The sequence below is a fragment of the Vulpes vulpes genome, chromosome 4, assembly GCF_048418805.1.
Source record: "Vulpes vulpes isolate BD-2025 chromosome 4, VulVul3, whole genome shotgun sequence".
Taxonomy (NCBI): domain Eukaryota; kingdom Metazoa; phylum Chordata; class Mammalia; order Carnivora; family Canidae; genus Vulpes; species Vulpes vulpes.
In genome coordinates this window covers 81,087,044-81,102,670 of record NC_132783.1, presented here as the reverse complement: position 1 = coordinate 81,102,670, position 15,627 = coordinate 81,087,044, and the positions used below count along the sequence as shown (strand labels likewise).

Genomic DNA, 15,627 nt, shown 5'->3' with positions numbered 1-15,627 from the left:
CGCCTTCAGCCCAGGGCGTGATCCCGCAGTCCAGGGATCGAGTCCCACATCGGGCTCCCTGTGTGGAGCCTGCTTCTCCCTCTGCCTTTGTCTCTGCCTCTCTCTCTCTCTCTCTCTCTGCGTCTCTCATGAATAAATAAATAAAATCTTTTTTAAAAAATGAAGCAGATTATCATATGATCCAGCAGTTCCACTTCCAAAAGTGCAAGGAGATATTTGAACAGGCATGTGTACTCCCGTGTTCACAGCAGCATGATTCACAATCGCCAGGAGGCGACAATAACCCAAGTGTCCACTGGCAGATGAGTGGATAAACAAAATGTGGTATGTCCAACACAACAGAGTCTTACTCAGCCTTCCAAAGGAGTGAACTCTAATAGACATTCAACATGGATGAATCCTGAGGACATGATGTTGAGTGAAATAAACCAGACACAGAAGGACAAATACTATATGATTCTACTTATATGAGGTATGTGGAACGGTCAAGCCCATAGTGGCAGATAATAGAACCATGGTCACCAGCGACTGGGGGCAGGGAGGGATAAGGAGTTACTGTTTCATGGGTATGGTCAGTTTGCAATGAAGAGAAAGTTCTGGAGGGCTGGAGGGTGGTAACGGTTGCACGACAAAGTGAATGTACTCAATGCCACAGAACCATACACTTAAAAAATGGTTAAAATGGTAAATTACATGGTATGCGTATTTTACCACAATTTAAAAAATAAAAATCTAAGAATCAGCCAATCAGCAGGGATTAGGAAGAGAGGAGTTTCAGGGGAGGGAAGAGCATATGCGAAGGCCAAGAAGCCGAGGAAGCTTGGCAAGGTTGAGGGAGAGTGCAGAGGCCAGGGTGATAGGACGGCAGGGACAGCAGGGGAAGGGAATGTGATGAGGCCAGCCAACTGGGGCAGGAGCCGACCACGGCCTCGACACCAGAGAGCCACATGCCAGCTCTGAGCTCCACATCCCCCGGCCGTAGGACAGGGTCCCTGCCGCCCACTTGCAGGGTGTCTGGGATGATGGCATGTGGCAGGCGCATAGTACAGGAAGTGTCAGTGGCCGTCCATCCAGTGCCCTGGACTGAAATGAGGGTGGAGTGGGACATGCCACGGCCCCACATCAAGGTCACCAGCCACAGCTGGGGCCCAGGCACCTGTTGGGCAGTCGTCAGCGTTACCCAGACAAAACGTGGCCAGAGGCCTCCTCCAGGGCAAGGGGCAGCCAAGGGCAGGGCCAGGCAGGGGGGTCAGTCGAGTCCCCCCTTCTCCAATAGCCATCTGCCAGGGCCCAGGGCCACGCTCACCTGGCTGCGGTGTGCTCATCTGTGAAATGGGAGCAGGGGAGCACTCAGAGGACAAGGAGGAAGATGGTGATACGAGTAAGAAGAGCTCTGAAGACCCCCCAGACCTGCAGCAACACTTGCCCTCTCCCCTCACCCAGCTATCCCCGCAGGGCCCCAAGGGGCACGCTCACCTCAAACTCGCCCTTGGTGAACTTGGCATCGGGCACACTCACGAGCTCCTCCTCGCCCACCTCGGGGAAGCCCTGAGGGAGGACAGCGGCTGGGACCGGGAGCACCTCCGTCCAGGTCGCGCCCTCCCCCGTGCACCACCTCTGTCCCAGCGGCGTCCCGGGCCCGGGTGCCCCCTGCCCTGTCCACACACACCTGGATGTGCCAGAAGGCAAGCACGGCCACCACCATGGCTGTCGTGGTCCGGCCCTGGCCGCTGAGGCAGCTGAACACGAAGCCGGTGCCCGCGTCCAGGGCGAGGGCGGCCCGCAGAGCCTCGAGCAGTCGGTCAAAATCCTGGGTGGGGAGACCAGGGTGTGAGTCGGGCAGCGGGCGCCCCGGGCGGCCCCCACGCACCTGCCGCTCCCAACGGCAACCCCAGCGCAGCTGTCCTGGGCCGGCCAGGGCCCCGGCTGGGTCACGCTCACGGCCCAAGTCCGCAGGTCATGCCAGACCCCGTGCTTATAAAGTCACACGCCTGTGGACTGTCACCCGCCCCCAGGCCCCGGTCACACACGTGAGCGCGCACGCACACACGCTGACACCCTCCACCGGGCAGGACACAAAACGTGCGTATGCCACTCCCATGTGCGGTGTCCCCAGGGGACCCCTGGCGGCGATGGTGCCTGCGAGGGACCCAAGGCCACACACACACACACACACACACACACACACACACACACGCACACGCACACACACAGCCGATCACTACAGCACAGGTCCACCAGGGGGCGACAAACAACCGGCAACCAGAGGATCATACCCTGCACCTCCAAATCCCCGCACAGAACCACACCCGCGTAGACACACCACCCAAACAACCGGGGCATCACACAGGCACACAGCGACCCACGTGCCGTAAGTGAGGACACACACACCACGGACGTATCCATGGACCTTGAGACACCCAAACAGCCCAGACTCCCACAGAGGCACGGGCCTCCAGAGACCACACACATAACACACAAACGACCTTGGTCATACGCAAGCACTCCACGGCTCCCTCCACACACACACACCACACGGTTCCCCAGCCACGCACCTTTCCCCTGGTAAAGACAAGACGTGCATCACAGACTCCACACCAGTACACCCACCACACACGTACACGCTCCACAGGGACCCCACACACCCTCCAAACATGCTTCCCCAACAAATACACATTCACACAAACACCAGGGACGTGCTTCCCCCACACACACACACCTACCACATGTAATGAACACACAGGTGCATACGTGCCCTGCAGACACGAAGCTAGGAGTGCTGTGAATTACCCACTCGGTCGAATCGGAAGGTTCGTGGAACAGGCTCCCAGTCCCTCGGGGGAGCTGCGCCCAGGACCAGGGCCCAGGCAAGAGCAGGGGACGGCAGGAGAAGGCCTCCTCCCCCTCCCCAGAGGCCCGGCCTGCACAGCCCCCTCACCTTCTCACAGGGGGCACAGAAGTCTGGCACGGGGATGCGGTGGTACGTGAGGCCGGGGTAGGTCCCCCGGTGCTGGCTGAAGACCTCCTGCATGGTCAGGCATGTCTGGAACCTGCGGGTCGGTGGACCGCCCGTGCCTGAGAGAGGTGTGCTCAGGTGGGCCTTCAGCTGGGACTCCAGGTGCTAGAGGAGGGTGGGACAGAGGGCTCAGGCCACTGAGGTAGCTGCCAGGCTGACATGAGCCTGACATGACCAGGACCAGTCTTGGCTACTGGGTGCACCCCTGCCCCTTCCTGAGCCTCAGGGATCCAACTGAGAGCAAGGGAGACAGCTAAAGTGGGAGTCCTGATTCAGTCACTCCCTGAGTCTGCTCCTCTTGCGGCCTCAGTTTCTCCAACTTACAAGAGGGGCATGGGGCTTCTGAAGATCCTCCCAGGCCAGTTTCCCAGAAGGCCTCCGAGGCAGGCATGTGCAGAAGGCAGAGGGGGGATGCCTCACCTCAAGCTGGTCGGAGGCCATGGGGGGCCCAGGACACCGCAGGCTGTGGGTGTGCCCATCACACTCCAGCACGGCCTCCTCCCTCAGGTTGACCCACACAACATGCCGTAGCTTCCTCTTGGCATCAGTCAGGTAGGCCAGGACACTCCCCAGGGCCTGGGGGGACAAGAGGGCCATCAGTGAGTGACAGGGCTCACTCAGGCTCAACCTTCCCCCCCAGCCCTACCCCGACCCTATGAGTGGACCTAGGGCCCCTAGGGTGGTCACCTTGGCGCTGGGCTGGGCCATGCCATAGATAGGCATGCGGGGCACCCGTCGAAAGTTGGCCACATCCATCTCTCTGATGGTGCTGAGTGCATCCGGGGAGACAAGGTCGTCTGCCACCTGTGGGGAGAGCAGCTGACTGAGGTTCAAAGCCTGGCCCAAGGTGGGGCAGAGGAGGCGCTTTACAGTTTACAAAGTTACGCTTGCACTCTTGCAACTTCATCACTGCGCTGGCGAGGAGAAAAGCGACAGCGCCCACTCTCCAGATGAGGAACCTGACGCTCAAAAATGAGAGGCTGGTGACAAAAACATCAGAACCAGGACTCCCAGGGCACCTGGGTGGCTCTGCGGTTGAGCGTCTGCCTTGGGCTCAGGTCACAACCCCAGGGTGTCGGGATCGATTCTCACATCGGGCTCCCTGCATGGAGCCTGCTTCTCCCTCTGCCTGTGTCTCTGCCTCCCTCTCTCTCTGTCTTTCATGAATAAATAAAAATAAAACCTTTACAAAAAAAAAAAAAAAAAACAGAACCAGGCTTCCCGCCTCCTTGCCCAGAGCACACGGGTTTGAGAATGAGGAGAGCGACTACACCAGTGGCCAAAGCTACAAATGCTCCTGGGGGCCTGAGATCAACTCCACATCACTCACAGGAAGATCCTGCCGCCCCAAAGGCCATCGCCCCTTTGCCTTCTGTGAAGGAGGGCAATGCCTAACCCGACCCATCAGGCGTCAAGGGCCCGCCAGCCCCGGGCCCACACCCATTCCCACTCCCCCAGCCAGCCAGCCACACTCACCAGAGAGCCCTTCGTGATGAGGTCCCCTGGGGCCACGGGGCCCGCGGAGTTCAGCGTCACAGGCAGGCGGTACAGCTCAGGATGGGCACACAGCCAGCGGCTGAAACTGAGGGCAAAGGCCAGCGGGTACTGCAGCCCGAGGCAGAGAGACGTGAGTTCAGGGGCACGAGGCCATCCCAAACTCTCCCAGCCTGCCCTGTGGCGGGGGAGCCCCCAGAGACACCCATCACAGTCCAGGGCAGGGATGAGGAAAGAGGGCCAGGAGGTCTGAAGCAAGATCCTTCCAGGCCCCAAAGCCCCGGCAAAGGGTACAGAGCTTGGGGCCAGGGGAGAGAGAGCTGGGTGCTCCCTCGGCCCGACCCACGGCTCTGGGACCACCACTCTAACTGGGTCTCTCCACGCGCCCCCCACACCCACCTTCCTCTGGAACCAACACAGATGTCCCCACTCCCCTCCCCAGCTCCACGGGGGACCCCGGCAGCCCCATGCCAGTCACCACGGGGGACAAGGCCGGAAGGACCCCAGGAGGATGGCTGTGGCCCTCCCCTTCCCCCAGCCCCACCTGTTCATGCAGATAGTAATTAAACAGGATCAGGTAAAAGTATTGCTCCAGGCTCTGCAGTGCCCTCTGCCGGACACCATGCTGGCTGCTGCGGCCCTGCGAGGAGGTGACAGGGAGGGACACCGGTGGTAAAGGGCTCCTGGCACCACCCCATCCCCATCCCGTCCCCGTGCCCATCCCCGGACGGGCAGGAGGTAAGCCTCAGAAATCCCCCGGAACACAGTCTACCCCTCCTTCATAACACAGTCCTGCGAGGTTGGAAATTCTCCCAAGTGGCTCACTCTATCCCCTTGGCTGTGATTAGTCTGTGGCACAGCGAAAGCGTTGGTGGCTACCCCAGCACTACTGCTATCGGATTGGGGACCGCCTCGCCCACAGGTTCTGAGCCCAGAGATAGGCTGGGACCCCCTCACCTCCACGCCCACTCTGTGCACCAAGTCGTGGGCTTGTATAATCAAGGTGAGCAAGCAAGTCTATAAACACCCACCTCTGAGCCAGAGGCCCCCCCCCCAGAACTGTGACCCCACCACAAGGAAGACCCTCCTCACGGTGCTCCAAGGGGGCCATTATTTTCACCCTCACTTCTGAGAAATGAAGTGACTTGCTCAATCAGGCCGCTGATGGCAAGGAGAGCTGGGTCCCCAGACAAATGTCCTAACCCCAGCCCAGTGTGCTCTGCGGGTAAGGAGCCATCAGAGAGGATCCCAAGCTCCCTCTCTCCACCTTCGCATCTCAGGGTTCTCCTGTGGGGTCACAACCACCTTCTGGAGGGCAAGTGAGGCTCATACAGGCCTGAAAGGAAGGTTATGCTCTTTGATTACATTTAACCCCATCGTTGGGAATCCAGGCTAGAGCTCAGCAAACTTCTACTTCTTTCAAAGGCCAGGTAGTAAATATTCCAGGGTTTCTGCTGTACCTGCCTCACTCTGCCACTGCAGCCTGAGAGAGCCACAGACGGGACTGAAATGAATGGGCAAGGCCATGTTCTAGGAAAACTTCTTTACGAAAACAAGGTGGCCGGGCTGGATTTGGGTCACAGTTTGCCAACCTCTAATCTAGCTAAGAGAAAAAAAAATCCTAAATATAAAACAGCTTTGCTTTCATGAAATTATCTTGAGGCAAAGGAATTTACACAGACGAGAAACTGGAAGCAACTCAACTGTCCAAGGCCCATCCAAGGGAACATGATTAGTGAGTGAATCATGGCAGGTGACATTCCAAGGACACCTGCTCTGTGCCAGGCTCCCATCGAAGGGCTTCATGGCTCATATCTCAGCTGATCCTCACAACAATTCTACAGGGTGGCAACTGTTACTGGCCCTGTTTTACAAGTGGGGAAACTGAGGCACGGAGCCGTGAAGCAGGTTGCCCACGTCCACTCACCTATATAGGTGGCAGAGGCAGGACCAGACCCCAGGTGGTCAGGCCAGAGCCCATGCTCTTAACCTAGCAGGCCAACGACAGCTGACGTCACAGAGCCAGCAAGCATGGCCATGACGAAAGCAGGGGTGGCACGGGAAGCTGAAGAGAAGGGCTACCAGCAGGCCGCAAACGTGCCCTGGAGCACCCGACACAAGATCGTCACAAAGCACGTGGGAAGAAGCCAGCCCCGGATGCTCACAGCAGCTACGCTGGCATTATGGGTGACTTTCTTCCCTCTCCAATTTCTCATTTTTCCATACCAGACTACTGCTTTTCAAAGTTATTTTTTTTAAGTGTTAAAGAAGAAAAAGTCTCTGCCGGCCTTAGATTCCTTCCATGCACTGTCATGCGCAAACACTGTCAAGACAACTGCCTCTCCCCAGAGCGCAGGGACAGGGCGCTGAGACAGCCCAGAGCCCATCACTCTTCCAGACGCAGCGGGCTGGACCAAACCCCAGCCGACCCAAAGCAACAGCAAAGCACTAATTGGCAGGAGGAGGGGAGCCAGGAGCGATCTGGGAAGTCTCTGGACCCAGAGGCCCCCCAGCACCCCTGCCAGCAGCCCCTTCCTCCATCCTGTTTATTCTGCAGCGAGGGGACTGGGCCAGGGAAAGTAAACTTCCCCTCTTCCCTGTCCTGTCCTTCCTGCAGGCCTCGCTCCTGCATCTCCCCTTCCTCTGAACACCTCTCTCCTCCGGGAGAAGCAGCAACCAGAAGAGTCGGTCGGACAGAAAGCAGCCAGCAGGCCTCACGGAATGAGGTCGCAGGACTCAGCAGCCGCAGACCATCCGGGCCTCACCTGGGCTGGGCCCTCTGGCCGGGTGCCTTCCAGCTTCTTCTGGCGTTCCAAGACTACCTCCTTCAGGTCATGCAGCTCCGCGCAGGCGGTGAGGGCTCTGTCCACCTGGCGCCCCACCAGGGCAGGAGGGCAGCAGGGAGGGAGCAGGGCCGGGTGAGGATGGTGGGAGGTGGAAGGGAAGAAAGGTTTGTCAAGAAGCGGCAGCAACGGGGAGGAAGCAAAGCCCACCGAGGACCCCCACCCCCAGACCCCTGGCTCACCTCCTCCACCATCTTCCTCCCCTGAGGCACCATGTGGAGAAAGCTCTGGATCACCTGGAGCTGCTCCAGGGGCAGTGGCTTGGTCTGCAGGGGGACAGCCCTGACAAGGAAGGGGTCAGTAGCATAGGCAATGCCCCCAAAGGCCTCTACCTCTGTCCCCCTACCACGCTGACGCTCCCATTCTCATGGCTGCCGAGAAGCCCTGGACTACAGGGTCCAAGTCTTCCTTCCCATTCAGGTTGGGGGAAGCAAAGGGCATGCTCCCCACTGGGGAAACTGAGGCCCAGAGAGGTCAAGTGACTTTTTCCACGTTACTCAGCAAGTCTGTGGCAACCCAGGAGATGAACACCACCTGCCCCACCCCCAGTGCCAGCCCTGGGCTCCTGCCATGTCCCCAGACTCCTTCCAGCCCTGCCCGCTCCGCTCCTCATCCCCACACTCACTCGGGCCTCGAGGCAGCCCCACTGTGGTGAAACAGGACGAGGGTACCCAGGGTCATTCCCAGGTTGGTCCTGCCCACTCCCGTCTGGCAGCTGAAGAGGAGAGCAGGGGGGGGGCCGTGGGCATCTCGGAGCAGCAGCAGGCTGGGGGTTTCCTGGGAAAGACCAGAACCATCAGCAACAGCATGACCTGGAAACCCCTCTGCTGGGACCAAGCCGGGGAGGTTGGGGGGATCACGACGTGGGCCTACCTGTGCCCTGCAGTCTTTGGCAAGGATGGGGGGTGGGGTGCCTAGACAGGTGGCTCAGCCTCTCTTACCAAACTTCAAAGCCTAATCTGCCCTATCCGCCCCAAGGAGCACAGCCCTGCCTCCTTCCCAGGCCCTGGCAGAGCTCAAGGAGTTGGTCTGAGAAGTAAGATTGCTCAGAGGGGACAGGCTTGTATTTAACAACCCCCAAGCCCTGAAATACAAATTAAATAAGGTGGCTCTTTTGCAGGAGATGGGAAAGAAACACCACCCGCACTCAGGAAACACCAGCCCCGGGGTCTACGCATAAGAATTCTTTAGCTCCAGTAACTTGGTGTCTAGACAGGTGATTTGTCCAAAGATCACACAGCAAGTTAACAACTGAGCCTGCCCAGAACGCAGGCCTTCAGACCGTCAGCGCTGGGCTCTGGCAGCGGAGAATGTACAAATACACACTCCCACAGAGATACGGACATTCCACCTCCTACACAACACTTTGCTCTGAGGAAAGCCAGAGGCCACACTTGCCCTGAGCTTCACCATGGAGACAGGGCCCAGACCCAGACCCGCTCTGCAGGCACCTGTCCCTACTCTGTGCTCCCACCAGCCCCTCCTGCCCTGACTTACCCGGAGGACACTCACAAAGGCATCAAACTGGGCTTCCAGGGGGGCCCCTTGCTCTGGCAGGGGCAGGCGGTGGTACCTGCCAGGCAAGGGGGAGAGACCCATCAGGCACAGCCCAGGCATCCCCCCTCACCCCTGCATTCCTGTGGGGAACTAGTCCACCCTGCACACAGTGAAACTGAGGCCACAGCTGGAGAGCAGGGCCAGAGAGCACCCATGCCCAGCACACTGGCATCCCGTGTGGCCCAAGTCACCTGGTGACCCCGGGTGGGACTGGCGCTCAGTACCTGTAGGTGGGCTGCAGGAAGAGGGGCCGCTGGAACACCTCCTTGGTCACAAGCACGTCGTCCTCACCCCGGATGGTGACAGCATGAGGCTCCCCCAGCAGGTCCTCAATGTTGTGGTAGACGTGATACGTGTTCTCACTCAGCTGGGCAAAGTCGTGGATCTATAGGAGGAGTTGGGGTGAGGGGCCATGACTGACCTTCAGGCCCCTCCTGGCCTTCCTGGCTGAGCTCTAGAGGGACTGGACCCCACAGAGGCCACCGGTGGGCCGCTCTGCCTCTAGGGGAAAGCACCTGGCCACAGGGAAGTACTCTGTGCCCTGGGAGTCCTGACAGGACAGAGGTGGCCCATGGCCTGAGGGCAGCCACCCATGTACAAAATGACATGGCCCACACTGGGGCCACGGAGGAAGTGCCCCGCCCTGTGGACAGCAGGAGCCAGCTAAGCCATCAGACCAAAGGACAGGGGAAGCTCCTTCATCTGGGCACCAGAGGAGACAAAGGAGGTTCCTGCCCGGGGAGTCTCTGGGGGCCCCGTGACCACACACTCCAGGTACACACCCCCACGGTGTGTCAACGGCCTCAGGAACTTGGCAGGCCTCCCATGTTGTGGAGGAGGAGAAGAGAGGCACCTCAGAAACAGAGGCCCATCGGGAGCAGTGGCGGCTCATAGAGGGCTGACCCTTAGTGTTGGGGCTCCTCGTCTGATGCTACTTCCACTCCCTCCTAGACAAGGGTGCTGAGTGTGAAGGAGGTATGCAGGGGGGGAAAGGGGCAGAGGCAAATAGAGCTGGGCCAAACAGAGGCAAAAAAAGTCCTTCCTGGGGTGCTGGGTGGCTTGGTCGGTTAAGCTCAGGTCATGATCCCGGGGTCCTGGGATCGACCCCCATGTTGGGCTCCCTGCTCAGAGGGGAGCCTGCTTCTATCTCTGCCTCTGCCACGACCCCCTGCTTATACTTCCCTGTCAAATAAATAAATAAAATCTTAAAAAAAAAAAAGTCCTTCCTCTGGCTTCCCATGAGCTGGCCTTCCAGCCAGCTGCTCGCCCAAGCCAGGGAGGGATGTGAGTGGGCATGGGCCAGTGAGGGCTGATGAGCTGCCCGCGGCCTGCCAGCAAAGGGGGGCCCCCCCACCCACATCAGTGACCCTCACCTCTTTCCGGATGGCCAGCTCTAAGCTCTCTACTTGGATCCCGGGTCCAAGGCCCTGGAGGTTCTCGTGAAGATTCTGCTTATCTCGGGGTGTGTAGGGCACGAAGTCCTCGTCGGCGCGCAGAAAGAGCACGGGCTCCTCCCGCACACAGAAGATGATGCACCCCTGCCAGGAGCCCAAGGCGGAAGAAGCTGTCACCACTGTCCAGCACGGACGCTCGACCTTCTTAGCTCTGGGCCTTTGTTCAGGCTGCTCCCCCCTCGTTGAGTGCCTGTCACCCCGCCCGGTCCCTGCAACATGAATCCTGCCCGATAAGCAAAGCTCAGTTCAAATGCCACCTGCCCCCGACTCTCCCTCTTCTCGGGGCCAACAGCCCTTTGTCCGAAGCTCATGGTGGTAACTCCTGCTTCATACTAACATGATCAGTGAGTACATCTCCCTTCATGGACTACAGGTTCCTTACACATCCCACTAGTCCTAGCACGAAACGCTGGATCAATCAAGTGCTTGACAGACACCAGGTGAAGAAATGAATGTCCACCACCATGATGCAATCATTCATTCACTGAGCACCTTACACCCAAAGAGGTATGTGGGCAGACCCTTCCCTGTGGAACTTGCTGTCGGGCTGAGAAGATGGGACCTGCACAGAGCTAACACCCCACCCCACTCTGGTTCACTTGAGAACTCTCCAGCTAAACCTCAGGTCAAATCAGGTGTGGGCTGTCCACACTGAGCCTGCAATCACAGCGGGCCCTCAGCCTCCACCCTGCAAACACTCAAAACTCCACCTCAGCATCAGGCAGGAAAGAGCAGACATTAAAAGTAGGCATTTAGGGATGCCCGGGGGGCTCAGTGGTTGAGCGTTTGCCTTTGGCTCAGGGCTCAGGGCATGATCCTGCGGTCCTGGGATGGAGTCCCACATCGGGCTCCCCACAGGGATCCTGTTTCTCCCTCTGCCTATGTCTCTGCCTCTCTCTCTGTCTCTCTCATGAATAAATAAAATTTTTTAAAAAATATGCATTTAGAGTCCAGATGCCTAGTTTGGGTCTTGGGACACCATTCATAAGCTGGGCCTCATAAGCTGACACCACTCATTCATCCTTTCTGGGCCTACATTCTTCCTCTGAAATGGGAGGAACTGCCCTGCCTTCATAGGGTTGACACAAGCCTATGTCAGCTCTGGTCATCATGCTGTGGCTCTCTCGTTATCACCTGTCCCCTCTTGTCACTGTCACCTTTCTGACTTCTCCGAGGTTCTCAAAGTTAGGTGTATAAGGGCTCCTGACCTTAGGGCCCCCATAGCCACAAATGACATGGCAATAAATATTGGCCCAGAATCTCAACCATGCCAACCACAATGATCATCATGGCATTCAATGCCCAGCAGAGCCCAGTCTGCGTCCCCAGCCACCCTCCCTATCATGTGGCCAGGGCCCTCCCGGAAGCCCCTGTCCAGATTTGGGGGGCCGGATCCTGCCTGGAAGCGGCGCTACTTACCCTGTGTCCATCCTTCTGGAGTTTCTGGAGAATCTGCCTGAATCCAGAGAGGCTGGGTTGTCCCATGCCAAACACGGCGAGCCCACCCCGCACTTGCCGAAAGTTGGGGGCCCCACAGCCCCGCAGAGTGCCCAGCACATCCATCTTCTCAGCAACATCCCGCACCAGGAAGTAGCGTCCCTGGCAGGGGGAGAGCCACAGGGGGTTACTCAGATGGCTCAGGGACATCTTCCGTAGGTGGAGTTCTATCCCAGGCCCCAGAGGATGGGGAGCAGAGAGATGGGGCAGGGGACATGCTCTTCAAACTGTCTGTAGGCTTTTCAAAAAAAACAAACAAAATACATGACCATCTGTGATCCCAAGAAAGGTGTCATTTAGCATGGGAAAGGGAGAAACAATTCCTCCGGGTGGGGAAATCAGAGAAGGCTTCACACAGGAGGCAGCATCAGAGCCAGGCCTTGAGGAGAGACCAGGGAGAGGCACTCCAGAGGAAGGAGACTGAGGCTGGCCCTAGGGTGGGGCCCGAAGCTCTCCACGAAGAAGGCAAATGTCTCCCTTGGCCAGAGAAAGGGCTTGGAGAAAGGGCCACGTAGGGATCACAACTGGGGCCCCAGGAATCAGCTAGAGGAATCCTGCACTAGCCCCTTCCTAAGGCCCTGGAGCTCTGACGAGGGACGGGGCTCCTCCCTCCCCAGCTGGTGTGGATGGATGCACTGACCACAGAGTAAAAGTCATCTGTGCTTGGAGACCTCACTTTCTAGGGTAGAGGTGAGGGGAAAAAACAGCTAAGCCAGAGAAGTTCTGGGACTCAGAGACTGGGATGGAGATCCCCAGGCTGGGGGGAGCAGGCTGGGACCCTGTCTCTGTTCTTCCTGCTGCTCAGAGGGTGTGGTGGGGGCAGGCTGGGGCCAGGCAGGGTCCTGCCAGAAGAGAAGAGCCAGGGGCTTCACGGGGCAGGGGGAGCGGCCCCCAGAAACCATGGTGTGGGAGGAAGTGGATAGGGGCCCCAGAGGGTGGGGTGAGGGCAGAAGCAGAGAAGGGAGGAGCCAGGGGGGAAAGCAGGAGGGAGGGACCCTGGGAGGCAGGAGGATGGGAAGGGGTGGGAGAGGCTGAAGGGGGAGGGCCCGGGCTGACCTCACCTGCACCAGGTAGTGCTCAGGAGTGGCGTCTGACAGGCGGCCCAGCGTGTAATGGGCCTTGAGCAGCTCATCATGGATCTGGAACTCCTCCTTGCAATTATACCTGCCAGGGCAGAACAGAGCCCAAGTCAGGAAACCTTCACGATCTGACTATCCCCCATCCTCACCAGACCCCACAACAGGGCCACCCCACCCTTCCCAGGCCCTGGGCCACCCCTCTGTGGCAGAGATGGCCTGCTGTCCTCAACATCCACCCTCTCCTTCAAGAACAGAACCCTGCAATTGTGACTGGGCCATCCAGTGGGGAACTATATTCCCCAGCCTCCCTTGCAGCTATAGGATGGTCATATGGTTACGTTTTGGCCAATGGAGGGACACCTGGGTGGCTCAGTGAGTTAAGCATCTGCCTTGGGCTCAGGTCATGATCTCAGGGTCCTGGAATCAAGCCCCTACAGGGCTCTCCGCTCAGCAGAATGTCTGCTTCTCCCTCTCCCTCTGTATACCCTTCCTCTCTCTCTCTCTCTCTCTCTCTCTCTCTTTTTCTCTCTCTCCCTCTCCCTCTATTGCTCTCTCTCAAATATATTAAAATCTCTAAAAAGAAAAAAGTTCTAGCCAATGGGATATGAGGAAAAGTGCTATGTGTACAACTTTTGAGCCATTCGCTAAAGAAAAGGTGGGTGCCTTCTCTCCTTCTCCCTGGCTAGCACCCAGAAGTGATGGCGAGAAGTAGATGCTGATGGTGGTGGGGAGACAAGAGAGGAGGGGCCTGGCTGACCCAGAGCCACCATTCCAGGCTGGAGCACCTCCTGGACTCTAGTGTAGAGAGAAGCTTTGGTCTTGTTCAAGGCCTCCTATTCAAGCGTTACTTGGGTCCCAGGTGACCCTTCCATCAGACTGTCTCTCAGAACAACACCACACTGACAATCCCACAGCACAGTGAGGTGGCTCAGGACACAGGCTTTGGGGGTGTGTGACCTGGGCACGAACCCAGCTCCACCGCTCAGCAACCCTGTGGCTTTGGAGTTACTCAACTCTCTGTGGCTCCGTTTCCAGTAATCCTCACCTCCCAGGGCGGCTGTGAGAATTCAAGGCACGGCTGAACGTAAGCGCTTAGCCAAGGGCCTTGGGCACAGGGTTTATTAATAGAATTACTTTTACTAGTAGCAATGCTACCTCTACACAGGGCCATTTCAAACAAAACTAAGAGGTACAAAACTAGAGTTATGCAGATGCTAAACCAGGGTGGGTCTGTGCGCTCTAGACACAAGCTTCCGTGCCGATTATAACAAATGGATAAGACGCTCGCGCCTCTCTGGTGTCTGCTCCTCTGCTCCCTGTGTCTAGGGAAGGCCGGGAGGTGGAATGAGTGGGACAGGGGAGCACTAGGCGAGGAGTCAAGAGACTTGGGGTCCCGCTACCAGCTCTGCCTCCATCTCGCCATGTGGTGCGCAAATCCCTCTACCCCCAGGAGTTCCAGTTTGTGCGCTTAGATCCAGTTTTCACATCTGATCTAAAACGTATAAGATGAGGAGTCAGCAAACCTTTGATAACAAGAACTGGATAGTAAATAATTTTGGCTGGGGAGCCATACAGTTTCTGTTGCAACTACAAGTCTGCTACTGAGGTGTTAAGTACCCACGGATAGCATATAAGTGAATAGGACTGGCAGTGTCCCAATAAAACTTTATTTACAAAAACAGATGCCAGGCTGGATTGGGTCTGTAGGATACAGTTTGCCAAACCCCATGTTGGGTGATCTCTAAGGTCTCTTGCCCCCACCCATGCTGCAACCCCAGGGGTACTGCACTCATGCTGGATCCAGGAGACACACACAGTCCCACTGTGGCAGATTTCTTCAGCAGCCCCGTGACTGTTCTGAGCCACAGCAGTTGGTTAAATATCTTGCATGTCATCCCCACATAATCTGCTAAGAAAAATGAGACCCAGAGAGGGAAGAGGATTTGCCCCAGGTCACAAAGCAAGGCCCAGGACCAGTGTCTTCAACACTGCTCTCGGGGGGCCAAACCTAGATGTGTCATCCCTGGGAGAGGGAATACATATCAGGTCTCTTCTCTTCCCCTTATCAGGAGCACAGTAATGGATTAGGACTCTAATTTTCCTGTCAGGCCTCAAAGCCAAAAGGCGGATTTATCATTCCCGGCCCTCAGGTCTCCTTAAACAGAAATTCCCATCTACTAGGTCTCTGCCAAACTTCCATGTGTGGAACACAGTTCATTCTTAGCTCACTGTGTCCTACTTCCTGCGTCCAGGAGGGGCCCAGAGGCAGATTCAACAGAAGATAAGGCTTCTCCATTCACCAGGAGACACAGCCAATGCTTCTTTTGTCCTCCTGGCCTCTGGCTCCCAGCAGCCCCTCCTTGACTGACCCCATAAGGGCAGACAGGGTTGCAGAGCCCCCTTCCGGACCCCTTTCCTCTGGGTGCATGTAGTGCACTGTCTCAAATACAGTGTCAGAACAAACCCTCAGCCTCCTCCGGGAATGTCCCTCAAGGACTTAATTAAGAGAGGTGACCAACAGCTTCCAGCTTTTTCAGCTCACAGCTCTCTAACGACCTGGTATTAACCTCACTTTCGAGCCATAATTACTGGTTGTGAAAAATAAAAATCTAAGCTTTATACATCCAAGTATATAAACTCCCTTTGAAAATGTTGGGCCAGGGAATCTCTGGGTGGCTCAGCAGTTG

The 15,627-nt window shown here is 57.3% G+C and overlaps 1 protein-coding gene across 6 annotated transcripts in view; it reads right to left on the bottom strand.

Moving 5' to 3' along the window:
• Positions 1-15,627, bottom strand: part of PALD1 (phosphatase domain containing paladin 1) — an 83,393-nt gene that overhangs the window by 19,882 nt on the left and 47,884 nt on the right. For all 6 annotated transcript variants that reach the window (XM_072756228.1, XM_072756229.1, XM_026003974.2 and 3 more), the window contains exons 3-17: positions 12,923-13,025; positions 11,784-11,963; positions 10,284-10,448; positions 9,135-9,295; positions 8,851-8,926; positions 7,979-8,130; positions 7,536-7,635; positions 7,276-7,380; positions 5,055-5,150; positions 4,493-4,621; positions 3,704-3,820; positions 3,437-3,592; positions 2,939-3,121; positions 1,670-1,810; positions 1,477-1,548 (exon numbers count right to left, since the gene is read on the bottom strand). In XM_072756228.1, coding sequence (XP_072612329.1) covers positions 1,477-1,548; positions 1,670-1,810; positions 2,939-3,121; positions 3,437-3,592; positions 3,704-3,820; positions 4,493-4,621; positions 5,055-5,150; positions 7,276-7,380; positions 7,536-7,635; positions 7,979-8,130; positions 8,851-8,926; positions 9,135-9,295; positions 10,284-10,448; positions 11,784-11,963; positions 12,923-13,025 — 1,936 coding nt within the window. The remainder of the gene's footprint in view (positions 1-1,476; positions 1,549-1,669; positions 1,811-2,938; positions 3,122-3,436; positions 3,593-3,703; positions 3,821-4,492; positions 4,622-5,054; positions 5,151-7,275; positions 7,381-7,535; positions 7,636-7,978; positions 8,131-8,850; positions 8,927-9,134; positions 9,296-10,283; positions 10,449-11,783; positions 11,964-12,922; positions 13,026-15,627) is intronic.